The sequence below is a fragment of the Fundulus heteroclitus genome, unplaced genomic scaffold, assembly GCF_011125445.2.
Source record: "Fundulus heteroclitus isolate FHET01 unplaced genomic scaffold, MU-UCD_Fhet_4.1 scaffold_65, whole genome shotgun sequence".
Lineage (NCBI taxonomy): Eukaryota > Metazoa > Chordata > Actinopteri > Cyprinodontiformes > Fundulidae > Fundulus > Fundulus heteroclitus.
This window is the reverse complement of record NW_023397088.1, coordinates 1,216,449-1,241,011: the sequence shown is the minus strand read 5'-3', so window position 1 is coordinate 1,241,011 and position 24,563 is coordinate 1,216,449. Positions and strand designations below refer to the sequence as shown.

General features: G+C 40.2%; 2 protein-coding genes across 2 annotated transcripts in view; both read right to left on the bottom strand.

The window, feature by feature from the left end:
* The window catches only part of LOC105923771, a gene marked incomplete at its 3' end in the record, with an annotated part of 780,934 nt that overhangs the window by 593,495 nt on the left and 162,876 nt on the right, over positions 1–24,563 (bottom strand). The window lies entirely within an intron of this gene.
* Positions 13,888–24,563, bottom strand: part of LOC118561496 (NLR family CARD domain-containing protein 3-like) — a 115,228-nt gene continuing 104,552 nt past the window's right edge. The window contains exons 6-8 of the mRNA XM_036133633.1: positions 17,921–18,094; positions 17,604–17,721; positions 13,888–13,906 (exon numbers count right to left, since the gene is read on the bottom strand). Of these exons, the coding sequence (XP_035989526.1) occupies positions 17,712–17,721; positions 17,921–18,094 (184 nt within the window). The 3' untranslated portion in view covers positions 13,888–13,906; positions 17,604–17,711. The remainder of the gene's footprint in view (positions 13,907–17,603; positions 17,722–17,920; positions 18,095–24,563) is intronic.

The window sequence follows — 24,563 nt, the reverse complement described above, 5'->3', positions numbered from 1 at the left end:
TTTTCCCTCCTTTCATGCCAACAGCAGCGTGCTGTGTGTTTTCTCCCTGGCCATAAATGCCCTCATGGTGGCCCACAGCCCTCTAGATCTCAACCTGCAGCAGCACTGAGCCACCAAACGTCTCAGCAAATTCCTGCATGTAGTGGAAGTTCAGCGCTGAGCAAATATTCTCCCTGGGTCCAAAAAACAGCCAAAGTTCTGGTTTCACCGCAGCATTTCCACCGTTCTCCAAGATCTCAGTCCAGACTCACCGCAGATCTGATCCTTGTTAAGGTTTAGAGATTAAAAAGTTAAAGGCCAACCGAGCAGCACCACAGAACTCACTGGTAGAAACTGGATTCTACTGAACAACCTCAACCTGCAGTCGGGTTCCTGAGCCCGCTCCAGGGTCCGACTCCTACAGAACCGCCTGGAACCAAAACGTCTTTAAATGAAACTCTGTTAGGACTGTAAACTTTTCTGCAGTAAAAGCCCATTCTCTAGTTTCTAAGGTTCTGTTTTAATGAGCCTTTCATGGACCACGGTACCTTGATCCATAACAGAACCACGGCTGCTGCTTCTTCTCTGGGTTCTGCTGGGTTCTGGTGTCGTGTGATGACTGCAGCTCTGTGATGTCCTCACAGTCTGATTTCTAAATGATGAACAATGACAAGCGGTCGGCTCTTTGGCCAAATCTCCATCTGGCTTCATGTTGAGCTGCTGGAACTGGGCTAGAAAAGCTGAAGGATGGAAACATTTCTGAGAGCCTCCATGTTGCTTTGCTCCCCATTCTAGAAGCTCCCAGCTTTCAGCTTCCTCTGACTCCCAGAAGCAGAGATTTCTATTTGCTGGATTAAAGATGGAGTTTTATCTAACATCAGGGCTGTTAGAACTGCAGCTCTTCTCTTCCTAAAATGCAGCGTCTTATTTCTAACGGTTCTACCTTCAGACTTCAGAGTCTCCCTTCAGTCCAACTCTGCAGTCTGCTCACTGCTCAGAGAAAACCTTCAACTGCTTCTGCTGCTAGGAAAGTTTACACACCATCAAAGCTGAGCACATTCATTTTCTCTGGCTTTTCATCCACACATCAGCTGCTCAACATCCATCACCTGCTGCAGAGTCCTGCTAGCAAACTTAGTTACAATACAGGCCCCTGCTAAAGTATTCACACCCCATTAAACTTTGTCTCATTTTATCAGCTGACCACCACAAACTGCTGATTTTATTGGGATTTTATTTGGCAGATCAACACAAAGCAGCACATCCAGGCTCATTAGTGGAAACTTTTTCACACTGAATAACTTTATCTAATAAAACTGAAAATGTCTCATCAGTCCACAGAATATTTCCCCAAAAGTCTTGATGATCATCAAGATGTTTTTGGTAAATGTGAGACGGGTCTTTGGGTTCTTCTGGGTCAGCAGTGGTTCTGGTCTTGGACCTCTCCCATGGAGGCCATTTTTCCCAGTTTCTCTCTAATTGTTGAATCCTGACCTCTGACCTTAACTGAGGCAGTGAGTCCTGCAGAGCTTCAGATGTTGTTCTGGTTCCTCTGGGACCTCCTGGATGAGTCCTTGTTAAATCACTCAGTCATTTAGATTTTACTCAGATTTTTATGCTAGATGTGCTTCGTTCCACCGGCTCGTTTTTTAGCTCGGCTTTTTTCACTTCATTCCACTATTCAGTTTAGAGCATTTTAGGATTCTAGATTCAAACTAAAGACAGCTGACCACATGGAGAATTGTGATTTTCTGGTTAAATTTCATGTGTGAAACATTTATAAATGTGCTAAAATTGAATGTTTTGGCCTCTTTTAATGTTTTGTTTCCCCACGTGTTAAAATGACTGCTATGCTGGTTAAGGCTAGTGTCTCGTGTTTTGTATTAAACGATTGCCTTTCTCCTTGATCTGACTTTCTAGCTTTATTCATCTGTATCAGTCTGCTGAATATTTCTCCATCATTATTCTTCTGGTGCTTCAACTTGCAGACGGTCCCTAAGCATCTGCGGAGCAGCGAGCTCTGCATAGAGTCCAATGTAATTCTCCCAGCGCGGTGGGAGACTCGTTTTGAGGAAACTACGATTGTAGCTCACTGTCTGCCTTGCTGTGGTTGCAGAGAGGTGTCGCTTTGTAGAAGAAATGATCCTCCGATGAGTTCTTGACCCGGAAAAGCCCAATCTGTGAATATCTTTCTAACTTTAGCGAAGTGATGTGAACTGGCTCCGCCGTCTGTTGCTCCGCATCTAGAAACCCTGCGTGCTGCGGTGACGTCACAGACTCGGTGCTCGTTAACCGCCAGATGATTAACAGGAAATCAGTTCTTGAAATGAATAAACGCTTGTGTCCATTTCCTTGTTTTCTCCGTCAAAGTAAACTTTGTTGTTAAGCAGCTTCCATGAATTTGGGGCGTCTGCAGGATTCTATGTGGAGGCGGCGCACAAACCATCAGCGCACCTGAGCCACACCAACACTACTCCTACCACATGATGCGTGTGGCGCACAGAAACAGCGCATCCATCCACACCATGGCCCAGTGCGCACCACGTGACGCACGCTCTCACCAACAAACGTAGAGATATGCCCACACAGCTGATTTCTAAGCAGTGATGCCAGGAACGCGTTACTTAGTAGCGCGTTACTCTATTGTGCCTACTTTTTTAATGAAGATCAAACAAACGCGTTACTTTTTCCAAACTAGTAATCAGATTAAAATTCCTTATCCAATCCACTCTACGTTACTTTTTTGGTGATTTTACTTTGGGGGGAAAATGGTTTGCTTCCTCTGAGAGTGACGTTGCGTCACCTCCACCACACGAGGAAAGACGCAACCGGTGACACACACGTCAATAACAATGCAGGGAGAGGAAAGGTGTGCGTTTTCCAGCTGGAAATATAGTCCTTACTTTGAGTTTGTGTCATCTAAAGATGATAATATCAAGGTTGGTTGTACTCTCTGTGCTGGTGACAAAGTGTTATCCAGCTTCAAAAACACGACGTCAAACCTGAAGTAACCTTTGACCTCACAGCACAGCGCAGTCAAACTAAGCGGCTTTGACTGCAGGTGGTTCCAAGCAAAGAGCCGTGACTGCAGGAGGGCCCCTGCCAGCCAAACAACAAAAGCTGCACTTCGCTGCCAAAGCAGTAAGTGGTGGAGAGCTGAAGAAGTTGGTTGGGCGATATGTTGTTGAAGAAATGCTGCCCTTAAACACTGTTGATTGGCCCTCGTTTGGTGCCGTCATAAACCAGATTCCTACCACTATCAGTGCCGAGCTGCCCCACACAACATCCTTTTCATCTGACCTGGAGAAGGAGAATGCAGAGATGGAGAGAAGTCTAAAAGCTGCGCTGAAAGATGTCCACTTTGTTTCCACTGCTGCTGATATCTGGTCTGCTAACAACAGAAGCTATCTGGGCCTAACGCTCCACTGGATCAGTAAATCCACATCGGAGCGCAACAAGGCTGCATCAGCATGTCGGAGAATTCACGGTAGACACACGTATGATGTGATCGCTGCAGAAATGGAAAACATCCACTCTTCTTATGGATTACTCAACAAAGTAGCTGCAACAGTGACCGATAACGGATCCAACTTTGTTAAAGCGTTTCAAGTTTATCAGCCAGCTGAAGAGTCTGATGATGATGAAGATGAGGAGGAGACGGGGGAGGAAGAGTCCACTTCCACAGACGATGCTGTCATTTTCTGGGATGTGTCAGAAATCCTCTCAGCTGAGAACCAAAGTGACGGCCAGCTGTGTCTCCCACCCCACCGCAGATGTGCTTCACACACCATAAACATCATTTCCACCAATGATGTGGAGAAATATTTAACAAGCAATGCAGAGAGCAAGGCTGTGTTCAGGAGCAGCAACATGCACAGCTCTCTGGACCAAATCAAGGAGATCTAGCCTTGCATCAGAAGCAGTGGAGGAAGTCAGTGAAAGAAAGCTGCTGCTACCAACATCCACAAGGTGGAATTCATTTTCTGATGCTGTGAATAGAATCATAGAAATGCCCATGAGTGAGCTGAACATGCTGTGCACCAAGCTGGGAGTTAAGTGTTTCAGAGACAAAGAGTAGCAGTTCCTCCATGAATACTGCTCTGTCATGAAGCCTATGACTGCAGCCCTAGACATTCTGCAAGGTGACTGCCCATGTGGGACTTTACTGGCCACACTTGAAGTCCTGATGCAGAGGACCCTGGCAGGTAAAGATGTCCTCTCCAGGATGACTGCAGGCCTTCCAGATGCCACAGTGAAGGCATGTTCCATCTTACACTGCTAATGAATATGGAACAGAATATTCAGTGTCATTGCAATTCTGGGATAAGAAGATAAAATGAATACAAATTTTAATAAGTAACCCAAAACAAAATTTGATCCATGACACTGATCCCACAGTACAAGTAATACATTGAAATTACTTTTTGGCCTTATAGCCATAAACATACAGAATCTATTATATTTTTCAGGCTATCCATATTGGTTTTGCTGCTGTGCTGGATGACAAAGATGATCTTCTCACAGCTGCCAGTTGTCCAAAATTTAAACTTGGATGGCTTAGAGCTGCAGGTAGGAAGGATCTAGTAAAATAACTTCTACCAACTGCTCCTGCTGCACAGAGTCCTCCAGGTGTGGCCTCCACATCTGCCAGCCAAGGTGAGATGGACTTTTTCTCCTTTGAGGTGGAGCCAGAGGATGACACCTACTCTGCAGAAAAGGAAGTCATGGACTACCTGAGCTCAGCATATGACCTTCACATTCTGCATCAGTTTTCAAACAGAAAGAATATTTTCTTGAAGTATAACACTCCAACCCCATCAAGTGCTCCTGTGGAGCGGCTTTTCAGTCTTGGAGGTTTGCTGCTCACGCCTAGGAGAAATAGACTTTCTGATAAGACGTTTGAAAAACTTCTGTTAATGAGCTACAACCACTGGTTCAATGGCACCACTCCACTGTTTCACTTCTAGCCATTACAGAATAAAAATAAAACAAAGAAACAAATGCAGACAATAGAGGTTACATTTGGGGTTATAAGCTGTTGCTCTTTTCTATAACCACACTTTGCTGCTCTACTGCTGTAAATAACAGGTTCAGTGTTTATAAAATGTTTGGTTCTCTTGGAAAGGTTTAATAATAGCTAGATTAAAAAACAGTGTAAACTATGTTCATTATAAATGGCAAATTTTGTATTTACAATATAGGCTGTTCAATATATCAGGATAAAGGGACTGTTATTATTTTATTTAAAGAAAAAGTATTTTTTGTGAAGTCAAGGACTGTCTTTGTTTTATTTTTTCAAAAAGTATGTATGTTAAGTTAGCTAAAAAATACTTTTTATTCATTTTCAAAAAGTATTTTGGCAAAGTCAAAAGGGACAGTCTGTGTTCATATATATTTTTGAAAAACATACTGTTTTCAGTTAAAGTTCTTAATTTGAACTTAAAATTTCAGAAGTTGTTAATTTTATTGATGAAAATTTGCTTCAAATAAAGTGAGTATTGGCTAAACTGGTTATGGTCTTTATGGTGAGGTGGTGGGGGCGTTGCCGGCAGCTGTAAAGGTAATGTAGCACTTTTAACCCCAAAGTTAGGAAGAAACCACATTCTCTAGGTTCAGAAAGTTGGACTCTGAGTGGAAGTTGAACAATGATCATTTATTGCATTCAACAAGTATTATTTCTTTTAATACAAAGAATTAAAATAATACCAACAAAATAGAGCTCTTTGATAAACAAAAATATAATAGAAAGGTTAAAATAATTTCGATGCTAGAAGAAAAGCTTTGTTCTGTGTGGTGTATGTGTTGTCTGTTCATTTACTCTTCTACTACCCGGGTAGGTTTTAGTTCGTATTGAGCGCGCTTATCTGTATCAGAGAAGTAGGAAGATGTCTGCAGTTCTTGTGAAGTTGATCCCGTTCTCCTTTCCTGTCGCCACTGAAACATGGAAGGCTCAGAATTCTTCCTGTAGATCAATTCCTGATCCAGCAGAAATATAAAACCAATCTACACACATGGTGCAGAAACTAATTTCTATTAGTACTATATTCATCACTACTCTTACTCTGATTCTCTGCATTTTCTTAACCAAATCATTGTAAATGATAGCGTACAAATCTTTAGTGTTACTTCAACACAATTATACATTAAGAACTTATATCCGTAACACAAATGGACTTTACAGTCTTTTAAAGCAGTATTTGTATCAATAACCAGCTTTTAAATCAATATGTATCTTTTTTAACTAGAACACTTTGTCTTTTAACCTTTTTAACCATGAATACATTTTATCCATTCACTCTTTTTAATCATCATGAGTATTTGAATAACCACAATGAAATAAATCACATTATGGACACAAAAACAGTACATATGAACAATGTTCTTGCATCTTACCATCAAATTTTATCTCTCTCTCTGTCTAATGACACAGTAGCATTGTAGGCTACCTGTGCTAGCATAGCAAGCTACCCGCGATTAGCGTTAGCACTGTAAATAGCCATCTTTTCAGTTATTTTTCATAAAGCACAATAATACACAGTACCACGGTGGGTCAAACATTGGATAATAACTCCGACTGGTTTTATGAAACTGCCTCAGCAAATAACATCCTCACTCCTACAAGCTAATAAGCGAAGCCCAGCATCTTAACATGCTAGCACGTAGCCCAACTCTTAGCGGAGTTCAGAGGGCTTATATGTGGTCGAAGCAGCTCCTCTCTTCCTCTCAAGGCTCATAAGATTCTCTCTCCTAATAACGAAAGATTTATGAACACTCTACACGAAAATGTATTGTAAATTTATGAATTTGACTTTATGTTCTTACTCAGTCTAATTAGCTCAACTGGTGTGTTGCTCTCGGCTCGGTCTATCAGTGTGAGTGTTTATGCTCACTGGCGGTGACCTGATACAAAGCGCCACCATGTGGTAAGAGGTAGTAACTACAGTTTTTTTTCTCTTTTTCTTTTAAATTACATACATGGGTCTGGTAACCATGTGGGTTACAGTAAATAATAAAGTAACTTGTAATCTAACTCAGTTACTTTTATATTTAAGTAATCAGTCTTGCAACTTAGTTACTTTTCAAAGGAATAATCATTAATCAGATTACTTTTCCTAAGTAACTGTTTCTAACACATTCCAAAAGGAAGGAAAGTGCTAAGCCTTCACACACGGGTTAAATCCTAACCCACAGCTTAACTCCTAACCCTGATCTGCGTGATCAAGTCTGCGTGATGCTGGTGAGAAGGAGGACTGCCATTCCCAGGTTGGGGCGCTGTGTCTGTGACATCCAGAGGAGCAGCTGAAGCCACAACATTCGCTTCATTTCTGCTCTCTGGAAAACCTTTCAACCACATTTAACAGCTTAAAAGTCAGTTTTTATTTTTAGTTTGCTTCACTGCACAGTCACAGTAAGCTCATTGAAAAAGTGTCAGTCAGCAGAAAAATAAATCCACTAATTAAATTTTACTAAGGGCGTGTGTAGGTTTAGCCACTAAAGACTATTTCTAATATTCATTTATTAACAGTTTTGGTCATAATAAAGACAAAAATCAATAAAAAGTAAAAATCTTCTGCTCAGACTCTTTAAATCACAGTAAAATCATGTAGGGTAGCAGGCGTCCAGCTGCAGACCCACTGAATGGTTTTCTTTCCTCACCATCTCCAGTGTTAGAAGACCGGCCAAGTTGGTTTCTGCAGCGCAGCGCCAAACTGTGTCCTTGCACCAGTGGAGATTATTTCCTGTTGTCCTGCTCAGGATTTAGATATCAGTTGCTTTTATTGATGATCAGCATTCTCAATAAATCACCTGGATAACAATGACAGGTGAACAGCAACGTTCAGAGAGAAGCCATTTATTTCACTAATAACACACTTTACCGCTGATGAACACAGAGAAATACCTTTCCACTCCTTTCTGTGGAAAAAGGAGCTCCTTCATATTACTGAGCTCTGCACTTTGTTACAAAATTTACTTTTTAAAAATATTTTTCTAAGTTACCTTTGGACTTATTGTGATGATTAAAAGGCTCCAGGTGAACATTACTACATGAAAACAATGAGCATGTTTCATGTTTTGAGGCAATTTCCTGACCCACATGCAGAATGACATAGAGCAGTTAAAGTGAAGAAGGTTTATTTCCAAAGATTCAGTAAAGGAGTCAAATCCACCAAGGTGAGCTCAGCATTTCCAGAATGCGCTTCGGGTTGGTCTACAGAGGAGAGAGATGAGTTAAGAGTCGGTAAGGGGGCAGAAAATGACAGGAGGAGAGGACTGACTCTGCTGTAGTTGGTAAGAGCGGGGAGGGAGTTAGGATTCAGTGTTGGTGGAGAGGGAATGCTCCAGGGTCCCAGAGAACCACAGTCACTTCCGCTAAGGTTGCTTTCTTGGGGGTGAGCAACAGGCTGGAGAGCGGGCAGACAGGTAAAGGAGACTGAGGACACCACAAAGCTGCAACGGCAGCACACAAGTCTTCTTTGAGAGCAACCTGAAGGTAAGCAGCGATCATCACAAAGAGTCTGAAACACAGGAAGGAACAATCCTGAGACCAAGATCAGAAATGCAGAAATTCCCCCAGAAAAGCCACTAAGACTGGAGAAGTGTCTGGGAACACCATCATAGGTAATCATCCGGCGAAGAGTGATGATCCTGCAGCTCCTTTTAAGCCCCAGTCAGCCTGATCAGGAGATTTGCTCCAGGTGTGCAGGATCCAGAGCTGACGGGACTCTCCAGCAGAGATCTTCTCTGAAACAGGAACTCTCACTCACACAAGGAACCAAACACAGCAGAATCCTAACAGCACGTGTGCCTTTACAGTAAAGCTGCCTACTGATAGAGTGCAAGGTGATGAAACATCCTACTGCCCTCCACACACACCTTAAAAATCAATCCGGCGCCACTGATATTAGGAGGATTGTGAAAATCTGCAGTGACTTTTTTAGGCCAGCTGTGCAGCTGTAGAGTTTCCTTTTGTACATGTGAAGCCGAGGCTTGGTCCTAGTTAAAGTCTGGGCTTTGGCCCGCCACAGCGGAGAAGCCTCAGCCTTTTCAGTCGCTCTTCTCCAGCTGTTTCATCATTTCTCTGCAGAGCGCCAGGTCTCTGTTGAGGGATTTAGCAACACGTTAAGGTGGAAGAACAATTTGACTCTCATGGAGGTGATGGAAAAAAGCCATTTACAACCAATTATCTCAACAACATCAGAAATTATTAATTCTGTGTCTGGGATATAAAAAAAGTCTGTAAATTGCTGTCAATGTTGACATATCCACTTGATTAAATGGGTAATATCAGTAGTTTATTTAAAAAAATTGTACTGTAGTGTTTTCATGTATATCTGAAATATTTAGAAAAGTATATTTTAGTATATTTTATTTTTGATACAACTCTAATTATTCATACATTTTCTCACAGGGTTCATTTTAAATGAAAGATGTTTCATTAGATGGTGAACATTAAAAATAGATATGATTGGATGGATAATATCAGTAGTTTATTAAATAATGAGGACTGTAGTATTTTCATGTACATCTGAAATAATTAGAATACCATGAAAAAGTATAATATTAAAACTCATTGTAGAAAATGAAACTCATATATTATATAGATTTATTCCACTTCAGTGCAAACGTTCCTTCCATCAGAACAGAGGACTTCAGACACTGAGCAACAGTCCAGCTGTTTCTCTCCTCAGTCCAGCTCAGACGTTTGTAGCCCATGTGGAGGATCCGTCTGTGTGTGGCGGCTCCTGATGCACCGACTCCAGCCTCAGTCCACTCCTTATGAAGCTCCCAGATTCTTGGATGGATTCTGCTTCAATCCTCTCAAGGCTGCGGTTCTCCCTGCTGCTGCTGCTGCACCTTTTCCTACCACACTTCTTCCTTCCACTCAACTTTCTAGGAATCCTTGGATCCAGAACTGTGTGAAGCAGCAGCTTCTTCAGCAATGACCTTTTGTGTCTTGCCCTCCTTGTGGGGGGTGTCAGTGAGCGTCTTCTGGACCTCTGTCCAGTCAGCAGTCTTCCCCATGATGGTGTCGCCTACTGACCCAGACTGAGACCATTTAGAGGCTCAGGAAACCGCTGCAGGTGTTTGGAGTTAATTAGCTGATTAGGGTGGGACACCAGGAGTTTTTATTATTTAACGCTTTTACTATATTCTAATTTTATGAAAATGAATTTTGGGTTTTCATTCTTTGTAAACAAGAATTATAAAAATTAAGAGAAATAAAGGCTTGAAATATTTCACTCTGTGTAACAAATCTATGAGTTTCACTTTGTAAAATTAGTGACAAATAAAACAGAGCTTTTTTCACAATATTCAACTTTTGTTAAATATACTTGTAAATAACTGTTTAATTTCTTTAAAATTCTAAATATTCATACATAGTTTTAGATCAGCTAAAAAATTAAAATGTCAGATGTAGTGCAAATAAGATTAAGGTTAATATTTAATATATTCAGATACGTGGACTAACTCAGGGAAACTGAAGTCATGTTACAATGATGGACATTTTAAAGTATTTTCACTTCAGACAATAACAAATGGAGGGTTATTTAATAAACATTAAATAACTTAAAAACCTGTGTAATAGCCCAACACTAAATCAAGCTTTTTAAATCCTCCTGCTGTTTTTACCAGAGGTTAACGTGCTCTACAGAGCCCTGGTGGAGAATCCATTTCCCAGTTTGGTCACTACTACTCCTGACCAAGAACCTTAGCGGCTCTTTGGGACCAATGTGATGATGGGACAGCAGGCCCAGCAGGTCCAAAGGTTGGACATCATGATAGAAACTGCAGAGCAGATTTCTTAGAAAGGATTTCTATTAAAGCCTCATGCAAGGCTCATGTTGAATATTCTCTTAGATGTCGTCCAAGTTCTTTATTATCTCATTAGAAAATGTGCTGACAAATCAGAAATTCATCAGTGATTGTTGCTGTTTCTGTTTCAGACTGATGGCACCATGATGGTGACAATGGATGCCAACTTTGGCCTTGTGAGAAAAAGGAGCTCTGGAAGAAGTGTGACAGAGGCCTTGATGGTAGCAGCATGTTTGTGAGGATGATGAAGATGGAGAAGAAGATCTCCTGTCACATCCTGATGGCTCCAAACCAACTGAAGGGAGAAAATATTGTCATATTTCTCCTGTCATTCCTGTGTCATCAGTCCTCATTGCCTCTAAATTATGTTTCTGATAGAGAACAAACTGATTTCTGCATTTGCAGATGTTAAGTGTTGGGATCCTGAGTTTCTTTGAGATAATCTGGATTTTGTTCCAGTTATAATAGCTTGACTGATGACCTCTGTTTTCTCCATTGATCAGGACTGTAGCAACTTCAAAGCTGCAAATTTACTTGGATCCAAAAGCAGCAAAGCAAACGTGACGTAACTGGTGTATGTGGAGCTGCTGCCGCCATGAAATACCATTAATGTTGTTGAACATGACTGGTGGAGAAAGGTGCGTTCATTAATCTGTGCAGAAGTCATTACCTGTGGTTAAAAACGGAAAAAGCCTCAAATCAGGGGCGGTTCTAGACAGGGGCCAACAGGGGCCCATGCCCCTGTAGAAATGGTCCTGGCCCCTGTTATGGCCCCTGTACTTCTCATAATTATTTCCAATGGTAAAGAAACCATAACTGACTGGTCCCTTTGACTTTTACACTAAAAAGAATTTAAAACTTAAGATGTTCCATGTTTAGCTTTAGCCGTATTGAGCTGGGGGCAAAGTTTTCAACTGCTAGATCAGGGGTCCGAAACCTGCAGTTCCAGAGCCACCAGTGGTTTTTTACACATTATTATTACACATTTAAATATTGCCATTTTATTGTTTTTTTTATTTTTTTGTTCTGTGCCCCTGTGAAAAAACACTGGCCCCACCTTGGCCCCCCTGGTAAATTTGGTCTAGAACCGCCACTGCCTCAAATGCTTTCCAGAAATGCTGAATTCTCTGTTTTTTCCTCTATTTTCTCATGTATTGGTGATGGCCGAGTAGTGTCCATGTTATTCTGAGCAACAGAAAACTAATGAGTCCAACAGCGCCACCTAGTCACACTAGGTATAAAACAGGTTTGACATCGCAGGGGTGAGCAGTGCATTTAAAACCAACAAGATTAAAAGTTTAACAACTTTACTAGGATAAAAATAAAGCCTACAAAGTGTACAGTGGATGATGGCTAAAAGCTTTGCTAAAAGTGCAACGGCCCGTTAAAATGGTTCCAAAGTGCAGCAGCAAAACTAAAAGCTCCAGCGGTGTCAGCAGTCAGAGGGTACCGAGGACCAGCCGCTCCCGCTCGGCGTCCTTCTGCAGTCCACCCCCCAGCTATCCATCCAGCGGTAGAGCCGGTGGGGCCAGCGTCTCCCCCGAGCCTCTTCTCCATCCTGCCCTCGTCCCTGGCTCGGATGGCTCCGCCTCCATCCAGCCAACGTGCGCAGCAACGTCAGCGACAGGTCCCGGCTCAGGTGCGCCTCCTCACCATGGCCCCACTACGGCCTCGCTGCTCCCGGTCCCGGGCTTTACTTCTGCCTCCACCCAGTCTGGATCTGCCGCGTCCCCATCACTGCTCGTTCTCGTCGCGGTGCCGGTAAACGGCGATTCTCTGATGATGCCTCCGCTGCTTCCTCCCCATCACATCTGGGCTGCCGGCCGGCCGGCCGGGCGCTCTGTCTCTCTCTCCTCCTCCCGTCACTGGCTGTGGCCGCCCCTTTTCTTCCTGTCTCCCATCACTCATGATGGGATACACCTGTGGAATCAGTCGCTGGCCAGAGGGAGGGAGTAGGAACCGGTGTCTCCTTCAAAAAGCATGCACACAAATATCCACCAAGCATGCGACAAAGCAAAGCTGGAACCACAACATGCACATAAAACAGCCTCCTTCCTACACATTGATCAGTTTGTTCTTCTGGAAACAGGCTTGCAGATCCACAATCTGTCATCAGTGAGCTGCTGAAAAGATGTCAGGACAAAAACATTCATCTGCATTTCATAGACGACGTTGAACATTTATTGGGAATCAAGTGAGACACGACCTGCTGATGTTTGATTCTAATGGATGTTTTAAAGCTAGAAACTGAACCAAAGCATCCAGATAACTTGTTAAACTTCTGCTTTTAAACTCATCCATCCATCCATCATTTTAATAACTCCTCATTTTAACCCCAACTTTAACTTTAAAATTCAACACATCTAAAATGATTTTCTATCTTTCTGCCTGTCTGCTTGGATGCCAGATGTCGTCTTTCTCAGGTTATAAAGTTATTTATGTAACAGGGAGACGATCTAAGGATCCAGGTTCTGTAGAGCAGCTTCTGGTTCTGGTCCGTCTGAAATGTCCGGACAGGAAAGGAGAAAAAAAGGAAATGATTCATGTTTGAATTTATGATGAAAAGAGAAAATCTCTTTTCCTTCTTCAACGTCCACAGTGGACTTCATGAGGAGCTGCAGGTGAAGGTTTTACCCCCACAGTCCCTAAACAGGATTAAAATCTATGTTCTGACCTCAGCAGAGCAGAGCTGCATGATGAGCCACAGATCCAACAGAACCAGAACCGTTCTGCAGGAAGAACAAAAAAAATCCTCCAAACAAGATCTGAAAGTCTCTGAGCTGCTGCAGAAAGTGTTTCCATGCTCACCAAAGGAGAAGCAGGAGCAGATCAAACTTCATCTTTACTCAGTTTTAGATTTTACCTTCAGAAAGAAGGAAATAAAAGATTTGATTTAAAATCATGAAGAAAAGCTTCATCCTCTGATTGAAGAAACCATCATTTACTCACTGAGCTGTTTGCAGCAACAGATAAAATGACCGGAGCTGCCCAAACATTTGCAGAAAACATCTAAAATATCCTGAAAAACCTCCAGAAACTGCATCACAATGAAGCAAACATGCAGCCTGAAAACTTTAGAGTTGAGCTTTATTTCAGATTTCTTGGTTACAGGCTGAAAATGAACCAGAGAGAAAAAAGATCAACTTTCCAGTTTCATCAGATTCAGATCAAAACTACATGGAGCCACTAAAAGCAGCTTAGTTTTCATTTCATCCTCATTGGTCCACAGAGACAAACAATATCAGACACTAAATGACAGACATGATCAATTAACGACACAGTCTCACTGAAAAAAACGTATAATATTCACATTGGCTAACAAGGGAAAACATTGTAAAAGCACAATTTAGCTGCTCAATACGTTTCAGTCCTACATTTTATTTGGCCTATTGATTTAGATTGTCCTGCAATAACGTCACATGGCTATTAAGTTATCTCGGAGCAAAAACATAGCATGGTTGTTATTCTCCCATACTTTATGTGGAAACCTCATCATTTAAATAAAGTATCTGCATTTATATCAATTTTGATTTCAATGAGAAGTATGCATGATGTTTTTATAATCTTCTTTTAGGGAAATTAGAAAACCTTTAATTTATTAGTTTCACAAATATTTCAGTGCTGCGTGCTCTACCACATCCCACAGCAGGGCTGCGTTCCATTTACTCTGTATTCATCCCCTGTTTTTGTAGAGGAACGGGCAATAATTTATGGTAGAATTCTATACATTTTAATAGCATTTATAACAAAAATACAAAGTTAGGATGGATGATATACAATATGTTTCATACCACTGACATTTGACCATGAAATATTTGGGAGTGAGGACATTTCATAAGTGACATCCTATTGTCAGGACTCAGTCAGCAGGGCCACGCAGCTTGCTGCCGGTCCTGTTGTCATTTCTTTTCCACAGGTGCGCTGAGTCAACTAGGGGGTGGAGCCCACACACCTGCGGGTGGTTGAGCGACACTGGCAGCACTATAAGAACTGCACGCAGACAGCAGGAAGGCGCCAGAGTGTTATCAGTGTTGGTATGCATTTAGCCTTGGTCATCCTTAATACCTATAGAAGAAGAAGAACTAATGTCCTACCTTTGTGTCTCCCAGGTTTCACCTTGTGCTCCCTCTCGAATTGTCCTCCTGAGAACCACCTACGTGCAATCCTCCAAGATAAGTTCTCAGGTCCGCCTTGTGCTGACATCCTCGTATTCCTTCCTGCTGTCTCGGATCCCTGGATTCCCCAGTGCTGCTCGGGCCTGCGAAAGTCCCACCCTCTGGTCACTCGGACACCTGTGGCTCCGTCATCACTGAGTCCACTCCATCTCCCCGGCTTAGGTCGTCTGGCCAGTGGTAAGCTTACGCTCCATCATACGGTTCCCCGTGTCCTTACCGCATCTAATCACCACTCTCGTTCCCTTAGTGTTTCCCGGTACCGTGTCCTCCTGGTTCCTGCCCGTGTCCTCTTCTCCAGAGACTGACTCATCACTAGCTCGTTGTTAAATAAATCCTTGTTTACGAATCTGCCTGTTTCCCCGAGTGTTTTCTGCATGTGGGCTAAACACATCAAGTCGCCCACCATGACACCTATAACAACCATGCCAGAGTTCTCTAAGTTCTTGAGAGTGACCCATTCTTTTACAGATGTTTGTAGATGCCTGGTGCTTAGTTTTATACACCTGTAGCCATGAAAGTGGTTAGAGTACCTGATTTCCACTTTTTGGATCGGTAAGGGAATACTTTTCAAAATGTCTAAAATTTTAATCTGACCAATTTGTAGACCCAAAAATTTGCATGTGAGACACCAAGACTTCTATGTTACCTTTTGATCATCTTTAATTTTTAAGATTTACATTCAATAGTTTTCAGGAATGTGCATCAGATATATCCAACCATTATTCTTTACCCATACAAGGCGTAGATTGACTTCATTGCTATCAGGAGAGCCTCTTATCTAACTTAACACTCTCACACTACACTACACTATTAACATAGTGGCATTGGCTCTCATTTGGTGTCTGTGTGAAGGCTTTCCAACTATCATTGGGAGTTTGGAGTAGAATCTGTGCATGTGCATAGACAACTAAACCCATGCTAAATGTGTAAAGTTTTATACAAATGTAAAAACAGGTGGAGGTCTAACGTTTATGGGCAGAATTATATGTCCATGGTAATTTCAGAACAGAAAACCTCCATCCATCCATTTTCCGACACGCTTATTGAGTTGCGATGGGTGCTGGTGCCTATCTCCAGCTGTCAATGGACCTGTCCAGGGTGTACCTTGGACAGGTCGCCAGTCTATTACAGGGCAACAGACAACAGCCTTACCTGTAAATCTTAGTGAAAATGTCCTGATGTATCTAAATAGTCTAGCTCATAAAGAAAAAAAAAGTAGTAGGTCCTTTATACGTGGTTGTCTTTGCTTAGAATAAACATTTCAACAAAGATCATGTCCAAAAGACCCACTAAATTTTTTACTTTAAGTTTGTGAAATCTTTCCGGTGCTCTGGCTTCCTCCCACAGTCCAAAAACATGACTGTTAGGTTAATTGTTTTTTTCTAAATTGTCCTTAAGTGGGAGTGTGTGCGTGAATATTTTGTTTGTCCTTAAGTGGGAGTGTGTGCGTGAATATTTTGTTTGTCCTTAAGTGGGAGTGTGTGCGTGAATATTTTGTTTCTGCTTTGCCCTGCGACAGACTGGTGATCTGGTGTACCCCGCCTCTCGCCCAGTGAATGCTGGAGATAGGCACCAGCACCACTCGTGACCCCATGAGGGATAAAGCGAGTAAGAAAATGGATGGATGGATGGACAGATGGATGTTTGTGAAAATGTTGTCCTTTACAGAAACTTTAATGTGTGAAATGTAGTCAGCTCCACTGATAATAGGTATTTATATACAGTTTTTTCTTCTTTCTTGCACCAGTATACATCCTGCTACATGTAAACAGACATGCTGATAAATGAAAATATGATATCCAACTGAATATATGATCAAAGATGTTTAGAGCCATGGGTGGCCAATGGTTCTGTTTCATATAAGATACTGTCATCTCATGTGGGCCAAACATCAATTCTTCATAACTACAGTCCTTGATAGGACAATCTTAACATTACAATAACCCTGATGTAATGCTAAAGGTCATTTGAGTATAGTGTCTGCAAGAAGGGACAGCGCAGACTGCACTTCATAAAGAAACTTATAGGTCCTTCAGTCTTTGTAGCAAGATGCCATTATCTGTTGGAGCAGCATCAGATCTGATTGACTTGAAGCATCAGAGTAACTGACTTGAAGAAAGCTTGTGTAGCTGAAAAAAAAATAAAGACTGCTCTGTACTTGGGACTCCTCTAGAATGTCTCTAGATGATTTAAAATAGAAGTATTCTTCATAAATGAAGAACATTATGGACAATCCCGAGTATCCTCTTGTCATTCAACAACACAGTGTCTTCATTGAGAAGCTTCTCCAGATCTACTGTAAGACAGGCTGCTACAGGACATCCTTCTTGCATGCAGCCAACCACAGCCTATTTAAGAAAATCCAATAATATGACTTATACCAACATTTAAATTCCCTTTTTGATTAAGAATGTATTTTTAATTGAATTTAATATAACTTTTTATGAGTAAATTGTATGTATTATATTATTATAAAGTAATACATAAATATTGGAATGTTCACACAATGTGAAGATAGTCCTTGAATTAAAAAAATGTCTCTATGAAACTGTTTGGCAGAGATTTATCTGTTGTAGCAAGTGGAGTATTTCAGTGAGAATGGGTTGCAAATAAACAGGATGAAAAAATGTTAACCTATGAGTTCATCATCAAGATCCAGTCAGAGTCTCTTAACTCAAACTGCTGCAATTTCAATCTCTGTGGATTATCAGGACACAGTTCAGCTTCTCTTTTGTACATAGATCACCTCCATCTGCAGAGAGAACAAGGAGCAACAGAAGAGATCAGTGAGTGTTTCCGACTGCTGTCCATCAGCTGTCAGTTATTGATGCAGCACATCCAAGATCGATGCAGCAGGGACTTCACTAAGAAGCTGCAGCTTTACTGGATCTTTGCTTTGGTAGCAAGTTGCTTCAGTTCTGCTGATAGCAGCTTTCCCACCATCTACTGACCTCAAATTCTTTAGTTTGCAGTCTGCACTCTTTACAAGATCCTCCAGCTGTTGAGCATCTAACTCCTTCAGGTTGTTACTCATCAGGTTCAGGTCTGTCAGATAAGACGGGTTGGATATCAGAGCTGACACCAGAGAAGCACAGCTGATCTCTGACAAACTGCAGCCCCTGAATCTGAGAAAAGAATAAAACATGTGAGCTGAAGCCAACAGAATGCATCTTAAAACAGTTTAACAGACCCAGTTAAAAGAGCTCTCATTAATATTAATTACAACATGTCACGTATTGTTCTGATGAACCCAAAACACAGCCACACACTGATCTCGTTTAAGTGCTTTTATTGACAATGTGCAGTAGAGGAGAATAAAAACAACAGCCTACAGGACTGTGTCAGAAAATTAGAATATTGTGATAAAGTTCTTTATTTTCTGTAATGCAATTAAAAAACATGAAATGTCATACATTCTGGATTCATTACAAATCAACAGAAATATTGCAAGCCTTTTATTGTTTTAATATCGCTGATTATGGCGTACAGCAGAAGAAAACTCAAAAATCATATATTAAAATATTATAATATTTCCTCAGACCAAGCAAAAAAAAATTATAACAGCAAAACAAAATCAAACATTTGAAAATGTCCATTAATGCACTCAGTACTTGGTTGGGAATCCTTTTGCACAGATTACTGCATCAATGCGGCGTGGCATGGAGGCAATCAGCCTGTGGCATTGCTGAGGTGTTATGGATGCCCAGGATGCTTCAATAGCGGCCTTTAGCTCATTTGCATTGTTGGCTCTGGTGTCTTTCAGCTTCTTCTTCACAATACCCCACAAATTCTCTATGAGGTTCAGGTCAGGGGAATTGACAGGCCAATCAAGGACAGTAATGCCATGGTCAGTACACCAGTTACTGGTGCTTTTTGGCACTGTGGGCAGGTGCCAGATCATGCTGGAAAATGAAATCATCATCTCCATAGAGCTTTTCAGCAGATGGAAGCATGTAGTGCTCTAAAATTTCTTGGTACACAGCTGCATTTACTCTGGACTTGATGAAACACAGTGGACCAACACCAGCAGCTGACATGGCTCCCCAAACCATCGTTGACTGTGGGAACTTCACACTGGATTTCAAGCAACTTGGATTTTGCGCCTCTCCAGCCTTTCTCCAGACTCTGGCGCCTTGACTACCAAATGACATACAAAACTTGCTTTCGTCTGAAAAGAGGACTTTGGACCACTCTGCAACTGTCCAGTGCTTCTTTTCCATAGCCCAAGTCAGACGCTTCTTCCGTTGTCTTGAGTTCAGAAGTGGCTTGACCATGGGAATACGGCTATTGAACCCCAACATCAAGATGGGGCAGAGAAAGCCATATATAGTAAGTGTGAGGTCTTAACAATCAGACCAACTCCTGATGTTTTACCCCTTTCCCTATGCCCTACATATGTGTGTGTTGTGAGAATGTTGTAAATGAAAGTGTCTACAATGTATAATAAGATTGGGGTCAAGGACGTCACCAGACAGCAGGGCTGGGAAATCCTTCCCGCTCCCCAGTGACAACCTCAGCCCCCAAGGTCCTACATGTGTGGCAGAATGATAGAGCAGGCATGACTGGGGTGCAACATATCCTTGTAGGAAGCCAGCCCCCCCAGTGACTCCAATAGGGACCAGCTGCTCACCAGCTGGACCGTCTGGGTGAAAAAAGATGAGAAAAAAAAGCCCTCTAGACTGCCAGCCGTCCCAAACATTGCAAAGCAGCCGGCCCAAACTTCCCTGTATAAAACCAGCACTGAGAGCCCCAAAAACCAGGACCAAGATGCTGTGCTGCTGGCTTATACTCAACCCAGCGCTCTCTTGCCTTTGGTCAAGGCTTCCTGGTTTCCAGCATACGCCTGGCTCCACAGCGCAGCATTAGCTGTCCTCCAGTTCACTCTGGTCCACCTGCTCCAGCCCGGTACAGACTGTTGGTTTTCATCCTCCACTAGCTATCAACCTTCAACAAAACTCTTAATTGAAGCTCTGTGTATGGCTGTTTTTGGGTTCACCGAGATAAATCCTGACGACATCATATACATAAAGATTAATTTAATGCTCCATTTTCAGTTATTTGATACCTTTAATATAATTAGTATGTCTAACTGTTGCTGCTAGTGGTTCAATAAAAAGATTGTCAGAATTACAATTTTAGATATCTGAAATAAGAGATTGCATGTAAGCCCCTTATTGGCTGTAAGCTGTCCAAATATTTGCCTGAACATTCAATGGCGCTGGCAGTTTTAGACAAAATTGTAAGAAAATGCCACAATATACAAAGAGCTTTTTCAGTATGGGATATGCGGAGAGCAAAAAATAGTATACTAGAAGAATGCTTAAGAAAGAATTTCAGATTTACTTTCTGCCGACACACACAATGCACTGAAAAACGGCTTAGGGAAGCTGAAAGCGCTACTATCGACTCATTTCCAAGCTGGAAATGAGGAATATTCCGCAGCCTGGGCCATTTCAGTTAATAACCAGATGCAGTTTTTATACTGTGGTAAAGCTACCTGCCTCTTCGGAAAGTATGGTAAAGCAAGCTCCTGATTTTGACATGCTAGACGGCACAAGGCATTACAGCACCCTCCTTTAGTTGCTCTGAAAACAAACGCTCTTTATGTGTGATGAAATATGGCAAGCCGTTTCGTAATTCAAGATATCAGTAACCTCATTTTGACTAGTCAGAAGGTAATTTAAGATATCTTCAATGGAAAAGCTGAATAATTCAAGATATCTCTAATTCATTTAGAGATATCTTAAAAGGAATTTTGACTTGTCAAATTACAATTCAAGATATCTTTAGTTTTGTCTAGTCATTATTTGCTTTTAAGATATCTATAATTCATTTTCACTTGTCAAAACTGTATATCTCCTATCCAAAAATACATTTAGGATATCTTAAATTATGATGGCATTTGAGATATCTTTAATTAGAATTATGACTAGTCAAAACTCAAATCGAGATATCTTGAATTTACTTCATGACTAGTCGTAATTTAATTGTAGATATCTGAAATGGGTATTTCAGATAGCCGGTAATTCATTCGAGATATCATGAATTGATGTCTCCATACAACTCAATGTATGGAGAGCCAATCCGATGTCATTTCGACTAGTCAGAATGTAATTGGAGATATCTCGAATAGGTATTTTGACTAGTCAAAATACAATTAGAGATATCTTAAATCCCTAACACATCTAGTCATAAAACCTACCAGTTTTTGCAGTAATTGATGGTGAGAATGTTATAGAGCAAAATTAATATTGTACATATAGAAGAATAAAATCAGAACAATCAATTGCAGATCTAAGAGAGGATTTACTAAGACAAAATTGGAGTGATGTTTATAAGGAAGAAAAAGTCAACAATGCATATAGCATATTTCTTAAAAAATTCAGTATGTTGTATGACAAGCATTTCCCATTAAAAAGTATAAGTATAAAAATGAATAAAAAAGAAAATGTATGGATATCGAAGGGGCTTATTAATGCTTGCAAAAAGAAAAATATGCTATACAAGGAATTTATCAAGGTGAGAACAATAGATGCTGAACAAAGGTATAAAAATATAAAAATAAACTCAAAAGTATACTAAGAAGCTGCAGAAAAAAATATTTTAGCTCCAAATTGGAAAAGAACAAGGATAACACAAAATGATTATGGGCAGTTTTAAATACAATAATTAAAAAAGGGAAGAAAGCACTTTCTTACCCAAAATATTTTATCCATGAGAATAGAACAATAACTCACACTAAATGTATTGCTAATGAATTTGACAAGTTTTTTTGTAAATGTGGGTTCCAATTTAGCGGATGAAATCAAAGATGATGACGAGGCAGAAGCTGAAGCTATTAAAAATGTGGAAATAAACAAGAACTCAATGTTTCTGAATGCAATAGAAGAGGAAGAGATATTAAAAATTGTCCATGAACTCAAACAAAAAACCTCTGCAGATTTTACTAACATTGACATGGAATCTATATAAAAAAATGATAAGAGCAATTGCAAAACCACTGAGGTATGTTTTCAATTTATATTTCCAAACAGGAATATTTCCACAGTATATGAAAACTGCCAAAGTGGTTCCATTATATAAAGCTGGCGAAAAACATTTTTTTTATATAAATTACCGTCCTGTGAGCATTTTATCACAATTTTCAAAGAAAGAAGTTATTTGTAAAAAGATGAAATATTTTTATTGACAAACACAATTTATTAGCCGAGAGTCAGTATGGTTTTAGGGTAGGTAGATCTACATCATTAGCTCTCTTTGACTTGGTAGAAGAAATTACAGAATGTGTGGATAATAAGAAATTTGCAATAGGTGTATTTTTGGATTTTAGTAAAGCATTTGACACCATTAAACATAACTTATCAAAAAAATGGAGCGATATGGAATTAGAGGCATAGTGTTATCATGGATTAAAAGCTATATGGATCACAGAAAGCAATTTGTGCAATTAAATGAAATCAGATCAGATTTACTAGAAATAAAGAGTGGGGTACAGCAAGGCTCGGTGCTTGGACCGATTTTGTTTTTAATGTATGCAAATGAATTGAACAACATCTTAAACAGGAAAATTGTATCATTTGCAGATGATACAAATGTATTTGCATCTGGTAAAAATCTTAAACAGACACTTGCGCTAGTCACACAAGAATTGATTAAAATAAAGAGATGGTGTGATATAAATAAATCGTTAAATTTGAAAAAAAAACTAAGTTCATGATATTTGGAAAACATTAAAAAAAGTAATGAGATAAGGTTAATTATTGATGATGTAGAATTAGAATTAGCTGATGAAATAAAAAATTTTAGGTGTCATTTTAGATAATAAAATTAGTTGGAAGGGACATATACAGCACGTCCGGTCACAGCTGGCCAGATGTTTGGCTGTTATAAATAAAGCCCGGTACCTTCTAACCAAACAAGCTTTACACACATTATACTGCTCATTATTTCAGCCTTATCTAACCTGTTGTGTTGAAGTGTGGGGTCACACTTACAAAACAAACATTCAACCATTGATTATTATGCAAAAGAAAGCAATACGAGTAACGAATAACAAACATTATAGAGATCACACCCACTGTTTATTCCTTGATTCAAGAGTTCTCAAATTTGTAGATCTGATCAATGTCAGAACTGCTCAAATTCTTTATAAAGCAAGAAATAACTTACTTCCTGTGCACATACAACAAGTGTTTTCTGATAGAGATGGAAGATATAATCTAAGAGGAAAATTAAATTTCAAAACAAATTATGTTCGAACAACAAAAAGAAGTTTTACTTTATCAATTAGCGGAGTGAAGCTCTGGAACAGCTTGCATTCAGCAATTCAGAAAAGAATATAAGAAAAGTATGTTTGATGAATACAAAAAAGAGTAATATATAAAAAGTTGGTATACTGTTTGTCTTACTATAAATATTTGTCTATTACCTCCATGACACATGTAACTGAGGGGTAGGGCTTAATAAGCTTATGCTTCATCCTACTCCTTTTTGAAACATGATGCATGTTTATGAAGCATTCAATGTAAACATTGTTAAATCATATCATGTTCCAAAATAAAAAATAAATAAATGAATAAATAAATAAAACAATTTGAGATATCTGGAATGTAAGGGTGGGACAACATATTTATGTTAAAACAGCTTGCTATATAGGTCACTGAGACTGATAAATGTCTAGCTCTACCCCTGGTATGTACTAATTTACTAATGGACAGTGTGGGAATCTATGTACAATAAAACCAATGTAAGTAGTGTTCCTCTGTTTTATTTGTCTTTATCCTAAATCTAGAAGTAGAAATAGTCAAATAGATAGCACTATTATTAGTTACTATTGTAACTACGCAAAGGTCTAAACAAAAAATAGCAGTTGTTTAGGCGGCATCTAGTGTTCTTATACTGTATATTATGTAAAATAAATAATACCTGCTATTTATGCCTGAACGGCCTCAAAGGGTGGACAAAAAATGAAAGCAATAATAGCAACAAAATGTGGTAAAAGGGAAACCCTCACCTTTTCTTATTCAGGCAGCTGTGGCTAAGAATCGGTATTTTTAACAGCCTACAGTCTTTGCTTTTCCATCTTTCCAGCAGTCTTCAGAACTCCTGCCTGGCACAGAATATTTAGTTTTATAAAAGCGATTAGGTTTTTGTTGATAAATATATTATACTTCAGAATTAAATGCTATTTTGAGATATTAAGGTTGGTTACTTACATTTCTCAAGGTCAACAAATCAAAACTCTCTCCTGCTTCTGTTGAGAACTGCGCTCAGCAGCTTTCACCTATTTTTGTGCAGATAATATTTAGTTTCTTAACTGGGACTAGTTTCGCAGTGTAGTATTCAATATGGTAACGGCAATATCCCAGTATATTTTTTGCCATTTATGTCACAGGCACTTTAACAGTCACTCAAACTTTTTTTTCTGCCGTGTTTTCGACTCCACCCACCAAATGGGACCTTGGCCTAAATGGTAACCTCTGTGTGGAGGATGTCTACATGAGTGATCATCACTGTGTCCTGCGATTAGATCACAAAGGCTCATAATCACTTAGAATACAACATCTAGCTTCTCTGCCATGTCTGGCTCTGAGC